Genomic DNA, 8,298 nt, shown 5'->3' with positions numbered 1-8,298 from the left:
TGTGATGCCTTATAGCTGACACTACAACCAACCCTTGAGGGGCAAAAGGGAACATAGAGAGGGTAATGCTGCATTGATTTATGAAATGGGAGTAGCTGCAAAGACCAAAAATGACAGTGAATATTTGTGTGGAATGGATAGAGAGCAGAGAGTTGAGCTAGTGGGAAATCACAGCCACTTACCTGCTATGACTTCATTCAGTTAAAAAGAAGGCATCTTCCACTGTCCAGTAGTAAAAATGAAACTGACCTCTATTTGTAGAGGTCGTAATTCCAGCTTACATCAAGGATGCAAAACAGCCTATGTCCTGAAAAGAGATTATGATGTTGCCAAAAAAACATTTTGGATTCATTAGCATTTAGTTGAAATGACAGATTTGGTGACATTACCAGGTCCTGCCAAATGTATGTCAGGTGTCAAATGTACAAGACCCTTATGTTTATAAAGACATTTGTGAGAATGTTAGAACCTTTCATTGAGACCCAATCTTGTAAGTGAACCCAGTCTTGGATACACATGGGAATTTGCAAAATCAAATTCAGAGCCACCTTTTTCTCTCTAACCCTAAACTCGTAATACTGAGAATCCTCTTCTAACAGTACATAATGTTAGGCTCATATTGGGTATTGAAATGCTTAAAAAAGTAAATTGGTTTGCCTTTTTTTTTTTTGACAAAGTGTTTAAAATTGGCAAGGGGGAAATAATTTTGTCTTCAGCAATGTACGTGAGAACTAATCTTTCTCCCAATAATCTACTAGCATTTAAAAACAATGTCTTTAAACCATTTAATAATTACGTTTGTAACCTATCTCTAGGAACTACAGTTAAAGTCAGAATATAGTACATTCTGTGGACAAAGCTGACTGAAAAAAAAAACCTAACAATTTACAGGTATATAATTTTTAAGTATGCTAATATAATATCAACCTAATTGTCCTTTATTTTGGCTTATCTAATTTACAAACATGATTTCTGAAGTTGAACAGTATTTGTAATGGCAATGTCCAAAGCAATTTTGGCTGAGTGAAGTGCTATTTGTTGAACAAAAATGTCGTTGTTTGTGCAAGTTTAAACATTTCATAAGGCCAGCTGAGTTCATTTCAACCCTACTTACAAAATCATTACTGGCAAGTGAAATGGGCTGAGGGGTAGAGACAAGACTCTTCAAGCTTCTGAGATTTATAAAACCAAATTCTTCAACCATTGAAAGTAAAATCAAAAGGTCACAGACAATTGAAAGGTACAGGTTTAAATCTCAGAATTAAAAAAGAGTTCCAGCAAGAGGAATATTTACAATGGAACAGTGAGGAAAATGTTTTGTTACAGTCAGAAACACGGAAAATATGCTGTTGAGAATTGTTGGCTCTTAAGTAAATAAAATCCACACTGAGACTATTAAAGTATCAAAGTGGTCTACTCTGTGCCAACTCTCTTTTGTTCTGTTGTTATAAAGAAAATCCATTATTGAATATAATGCAGTTCAGGTTAAATTATCAAAGACATTTTCCTTTTCCAAGCTGTTGTTTACCATATGCTATATATTCTTCTCTAACAATTTTAGTACACCTCCATCAGAGAACCATAGGCGCAGAGATAAAAGGAAATTTTGAGTCATTTTAACTTCCTAACCAAGGTACAAATCCCTTCCAAACTAGTCATTCGACTCACTCATAACTGATGCTCAATAGAGATGAAATTTTTTTGGATGGCAAAATACTAGACTTAAAAAAAAATACTTTGAGATGTTCATGGCCTGTTAGTGGAAGAAAGCATCCTTGTCCACTGGCTGCCTAAACTGAAACACTCTAGTGACAAGGGAGCTCACCACATTGCAAGGAAACACATTCTCTCAATGGACAATTGAGAGCTTGACAATTAGGAAGGTAAGTGCTAAACTGAGCTTTACACCAACTGGCCCTGGTTTTGTCTTCTAGAATATACCTACTCCATCTTTATTAGCCTAGTTTTCTGAAGATTTTTGAGAGGACTATTCTGTGTCCTGTATGGTTTCTTCTCCATGCGGCAACCTCATTTCACTTTTATTTTCACTAGGCTTAAACGCCCTAAGGGCTTTTAAAAATTCATTATCAACTGAACAAGCTTAACTGTTAAATAGTCAAAATTGCTCTTAAAACAGCAATTTCAAATTATGACATTCAGAAAACAAGAGTTATAGCATTCAATTGGATTCAATTTGGGATTATCCCTTTGTAATTAGGCTAGCACTGACTAACAACAGATGTTTAGGGGAGAAAAAAAGGATGGAACGCCTAAGCTTGCCAACACTATGTATATTTGAGGGGAGGGGGCATGATAAATTTTTATAATGGAACGCATGTGCTCTAAGACAATGAACTTGATGTTTTTAAGTACTGAAATCTAGTAGTTTAAAAGTCACAGGATTAATTAGGTCACGTTTTAGAAATAATGCTACAGTCTAAATATCTTGTTGGTGAGAAATAACTCCGCTGTCTTGAATGAATAAAACAAAGGACTGACTCAAATGTTAAATTTTCTTCTAGTGGTTATATATTTGGCACCTTTAGATGCTGTAACAGATCCAGGATAGTTTAATTTCAGGAGACTTTATTTAGTCCCCAGAATGGCCCCTCCAATCCCACATCCATGCAAGAACACAAAGCCAAGGGGGGTACACTAAAAAAGAGACTGTTTTATTGTGTCATTTATGACATGGACCCCTTGTTGACAGGAATGGCCGAGGGTAATCTTGGCATATTGCACAGGTGTGATGAAGGATGCACTGGTGATCCTCTGGCTGCTGAGGCTGTTTCCTGGTCCTCCCAGACCTCCATGCATGTGTGGGCCAGTCACAGAAATTTCATTACCACTTGGTGTATACATTTAACAAGTCTTTGGTCTTAATAAGCACCATTACAAACCCTCACATTAAGGGCATTATTATTCTAGTTTATAAATGTTTCAATGATAAAAAATAGCACGATTACAGTATACACACACTTAATTTACATGTAATGTATTATACTCATAACTGAGATAAGCTACTGAACTAACTTTGGTTGATTGAAATTAATGAAGTATTTGAACTGAATACTTGTAATTTGGTTTCTAAGTTGTGTAAATATTACAGTGCATTTATAAATCTAGTTTGAGAATTTACTAGCACCAAATAGATATTATAAATGGCCAACCTAATACTTGTATTTGGAGAAGCAAAGTTTTACAATTTGAAAAAATAGAACAGTCCATAAATTGAAAGCACATTCCTGTACGTCTGCTAGAAGGATGGCACGTCAGCATGAATAGCCAACCCCCAGTGGAAATACATGTCCCAGTTTTCAAAAATAAACACATATGACAAGGTAGCTTAGCTACATACATGAGAAGCCTGAGAAAGTGGTTGTTTTGAACTAGGGTAGTCACCTGTACCTTGCTTTTGTAATACAAGAATAGTGCTTATTTATAGCAATTTACGTGGTGAAAGGCTGTACCTATAATATGAAGATTCTGATTGGGGGAAAAATTCAGTTCTACCTATCTATCTTTGTTTTTTAATTATTTGGTCTCTGGATGGTGAATTAATGAAGCAAAATCTGAATTTTCATCTTCAGATTATCACCCAGTTCACCACTGAGGTAGTCTTTGTCATATTTATCTTCTAGCTGATTAAGTTCTTTCTTTTTATAAAGTGGACTACTACTGATTTGTAATGAATAGGTTCCAACCACTGGCTTCTTCTTTGTGAAGTGGAGGTAGCTGATCCCTTCCTTTTGGTTGATTTTAAAGAAGCCGTTTTCATTTCCAGATTCAATCAAGTATCTGTTGTGATTCGTCAGAGTCGTAAGGGCTGGAAGGAGTTCTAGGATTCGGACCTTGTTATTGATGTGGGAAATATTGAAAGCAAACACGGCTGTCTTCTCAACATCCCAGCTTGCAAGACTCACATTGGCTTCTATCTCAGGCTGTTCCTGGAAAGACATATGGCAATGTGTTAAATAAAAGGTAAATATGCCACTCAGTAAAGAAAAAGTGACTCAAATCTCACACTAACACAACTTTCTTCTCATGATGTATATACTGTATTGAAAGTGAGTACTCATAAAATACTGCTTAAACCACAAATGTTAAATTGGAACATTTTTATAATGTTAAAAAATATGTCAAGGAGAAAGTTGAAATCACTTGTATTTGGCGGTCTTCTATTGCAGTGGGTCTCAAAGTATGGTCCCCTACCAACAGCATCAGTATCACCTGGGCATCTGTTAGAAATGCAAGTTCTTGGTGTCACCTGAGACCTAGTGAATCAGAAACCCTGGGGATGTTTTCCAGAAATCCATTTTTTTGTTTTGTTTTGTTTTGTTTTTTGCAGTACGCGGGCCTCTCACTGTTGTGGCCTCTCCCATTGTGGAGCACAGGCTCCGGACACGCAGGCTCAGCGGCCATGGCTCACGGGCCCAGCCGCTCTGCAGCATGTGGGATCTTCCCAGACCGGGGCACGAACCCATGTCCCCTGCATCGGCAGGCGGACTTTCAACCACTGCGCCACCAGGGAAGCTCCAGAAATCCGTTTTAACAAGCCTTCCAGATGATTCAGATGCACACTCAAGTTTTTTTTTTTTCTTCCTGGATATCAGCACATGATCTGCTTGCTTTTTTTTTTTTTTAACATCTTTATTGGAGTATAATTGCTTTATAATGGTGTGTTAGTTTCTGCTTTATAACAAAGTGAATCAGTTATACATATACATATGTTTCCATATCTCTTCCCTCTTGCGTCTCCCTCCCTCCCACCCTCCCTATCTCACCCCTCTAGGTGGTCACAAACCACCGAGCTGATCTCTCTGTGCTATGCGGCTGCTTCCCACTAGCTATCTATTTTACGTTTGGTAGTGTATATATGTCCATGCCACTCTCTCACTTTGTCACAGCTTACCCTTCCCCCTCCCCTTATCCTCAAGTCCATCATTTCCCAAACCACAGCAGATGGCTTGCAGCACTGATGCTAAGAAAGAACCAGTTTATTTCAATTTTATTCACTGACGCAAAACCATCCACACCGAAAGACACACCTATGAACCTACTTCCTGGCTCTGATGATCTGCTAATATTCAATGCTTTCCACTGGCTTCTTGCTTGCCTCTCTGGGACCACATGTGCTGGATTCTCCGGGCCTGCAGCCAGAGGTCTGGGTGAGTATCTGCATTTCTGAGTTGACTGAAAGGCTGCAGCAGCCGTAGGCAAAGAAAACCAGGCTGCTTGAGCTCCATGTTGTTTTTGTCTAGAATCCAAGTTCCCTCACACTCCACATGGCTCTTTTCAGTAGAGGAGCCTCTAGCTTTCAGAACTTGTCATCCCTGTGTAGGGAGAACTATGTCACTTCACTATTCTGCCCACTTGCTGTCCTGGATCTCAGACCTTGTCCTTTCAGCAGACTTTGGGTGGGTGTTTGACTTTCTTTTTGGCTAGACAGAGGAAATGAGCAAGTATGTGAAAACCTTTGAATGGCCACTCCCTAAAAGCAGCAAGAAACTCCAGAGAGCCCCACAGACCCTTGTAAAATACAGCCTAGAGCTCAGGGAATGTCTGGATTTTCTCCTCAGGGAGATTTTTCACACTTTGGGGCATCCTTGGAAGAAACCGTAGGAATCTGGAGGACCTTTCTGCAGTAGGAGACATCAGGAGAAGCCACCTTCTGACCTACCTCAATGTTGGAGGCATCTGTTTCATTTGCGCTTCTCCGCTTCCTGCCCCGTTTGGGGTAGCCGTTGATCTTACACTCATAACACGCCTCTGGGGAGAGGGAATTGTCATCCATTTCACCACTGACAGGTAGCTCTGGGTTTCCTCGGCCCAAGCCCATTCCAGAAACACAGTGCCTATGGTAGAAGGGAAACACAGATGTTTTTCGTTAGAATTGGGAGATGGAGGAGGGAGAGTTCTGGTGAAGCCTGGACCCTCTCTAGTGACATTCAGTCCTTGATTATTTGTCCACTGGATGATCGGCTGGTTCTGAGAACAACAGTGAAGCCCTTGGTGTTTGGCCTCAAATTCTCAGTTCCCTGGGTTGACTGATTTCTTTTTACTGTCTCTCAAGGCCCCGTTTTGCATATTTATTTGTCCCTTCACTTCCCAAAGGAAATGTGGCAGGTGTTTTGCTGTACTGCTGGGGAGGAAACGGGGAGTGGAAACAAGAGAAGAACAGTGGATGAGGGAGACCATGTGACTTGGGAGGTTCAATAAAAATGCCTTCTTTTTATGAAACAGGCTCCACATGAGTGAGAAAGGGATGAGACATCACTGTTCAGTTCCTTGCCCTCTTCCTGCTTAACTGATACTATCACTGCCACCTCCACTTCCACCACCACTGCTGTCACCAGCCTTCACCACTCCGGCTTCTGAGCAGTCTCTCCTATTATCAGACCTCTCACTTTGGCTGAAGCTCCTCCTGGAGATAAGAAGAAAGCTCTAGGTGATACCTGAGGTTGATTTAGATATAAATTGTGAGGATATGCAATGTATACAATACATGTATCAAAGCTTGCCCAACTGTGGGAAATTGTTTCAAATCATTCAAAACCACTAGGTTCACTGGCTCTGACTCATGTGAGGCTGGATAAACAAACCCATGCCCAAGAGAAAACTAGTTCAGCTGTTTTTCTTTGCCTTTCAGTTTTTAAAGCCAAGTTATGGAGGGAGGCTTGCATGTTTCACAAGTACCTTGTTTTGTTATTCTGCTTACTATTTCGTAGGCCACTTGGAATGTATTTACCAGGCTCCTCTTTCAAAATGTGTTGAAATATTTGAATGATCTTAAAAGAATCTTTACATTGGGGTAGGGTCCACTCTAGTGACTCACGGAGGAGCCCAAACTGTTATAAATGGGTAGATCTCTACTACTGGGTCCACTACTGGGTCCATAATGTAGACCAAATACTGTTTTCTCTTTCTGTATTAGTTGATCTGTTCTCATTTTCCTTTATGCCTTTAAGATTCAAAATATAATGCCAATAAGAAGAACACTTTGTATTTTGCAGCAATTTACAGGTTTCTAATATTTTCTGTAATCCTGCTGAGCTGGACACATTTCCTTTCCTTGTCCTTTAATCTTGCACCATGAAATGTGTAGAAACAATAAAATGGATGAAATGATAAATGCTCATCCTGTATGTGTGTACATTCACATAATGATTAAATTATTGGAAGGCAAACCCAAAATTCACAGGCTTTTGGCTCCTTTCTCAGAACTCCCTTCCAGTATTTTCATATCCCTGGAACACCACTTACAAGAAGTGTGACTATAAAGTCCCACTGGCCAGAAGCCAGTTTGGAGTGTCACAGTTTTTGCTGGGAAAATGGTTCTGGCATTAAACTTATAAAGAATGAGTCTACTGAGAGCCAGACACAAACATCTGGAAATTTGAGTCCTATTGCTGGCATTCTGTGTGCTTCCCATGAAACATTCTTTTACCTTCTACACACCCCAAAATGAATCACTTGATGTTTGTGTGTCAAGAAATCAAATAACACAAAATTAACAATTTGATATATACATGTATGTGTGTGTTGTGGAATATGTGACTTTGTGGGGGAGTATATATAAGTGTGTGTGTTGGTGTGTATATATATGTGTATGTATATTTAATGTCTGTGTTCCTAATTAAAAAGTTAAAATTTGAGCTCCTTCACAGAATAGCCAAAACCAAGACAGCCAAGTCCAGATTAATTCAGTGGGGAAGAAGACCTAAACTTTGAAAACTTAACACTAACTTTTAAATTACTGAGTAGAATAAAAACACATCTTTCCTGCCCCAGCTCTCACACATACAATGTGGTGAAGTATTCTACCTGGAAAATACAGTAATTCTCTTAACTCTTATATTTAATGCTATTTTGGCAATTTTTAATGTAAATTTAAGTCTGAAATGTAAAATATACTTTAAAACTGTAAAGGACTCCACGAAAGGTATCTTTTTGGTTTATCCTAACAGGAGCTAGATGAGAAGGCATTTTAAGTCGAGACAGAATCCTGCTTGCCCCAGGAGAAGGCTGCATCAGCAAAGTGCAGCCTGAGTCCAGTTCTGTCACGGGTTGCAGCCCCTGTACTTCCTGAGAGATGAATCACTTTCCAACAAGATGTGAAGATCAAGAGAATGAGACAGATAAGCCATAGAGCGAGGTATTTACAATGTCATTTCATTATTTTGTTTGACATTCTATGAATTTCCAGAAACCTAGATGTCCCCTTTCAAATAAAATAACCTAAAACCTTTGCAGCGCTAATTGGAATTAACTCAAGAATCATAAAAAGTATGGTTCTAC

At 39.2% G+C, this 8,298-nt stretch overlaps 1 protein-coding gene across 1 annotated transcript in view; it reads right to left on the bottom strand.

Moving 5' to 3' along the window:
- Positions 1–2,651: 2,651 nt before the first annotated feature.
- Positions 2,652–8,298, bottom strand: part of FBN1 (fibrillin 1) — a 261,762-nt gene continuing 256,115 nt past the window's right edge. The window contains exons 65-66 of the mRNA XM_082617138.1: positions 5,681–5,855; positions 2,652–3,947 (exon numbers count right to left, since the gene is read on the bottom strand). Coding sequence (XP_082473264.1) covers positions 3,558–3,947; positions 5,681–5,855 — 565 coding nt within the window. The 3' untranslated portion in view covers positions 2,652–3,557. The remainder of the gene's footprint in view (positions 3,948–5,680; positions 5,856–8,298) is intronic.

This window comes from Mesoplodon mirus (assembly GCF_964341445.2).
Source record: "Mesoplodon mirus genome assembly, chromosome: 4".
Classification (NCBI taxonomy): Eukaryota; Metazoa; Chordata; class Mammalia; order Artiodactyla; family Ziphiidae; genus Mesoplodon; species Mesoplodon mirus.
Note: the sequence above shows the minus strand (reverse complement) of the source record. Positions and strands in the feature narration are given on the sequence as shown.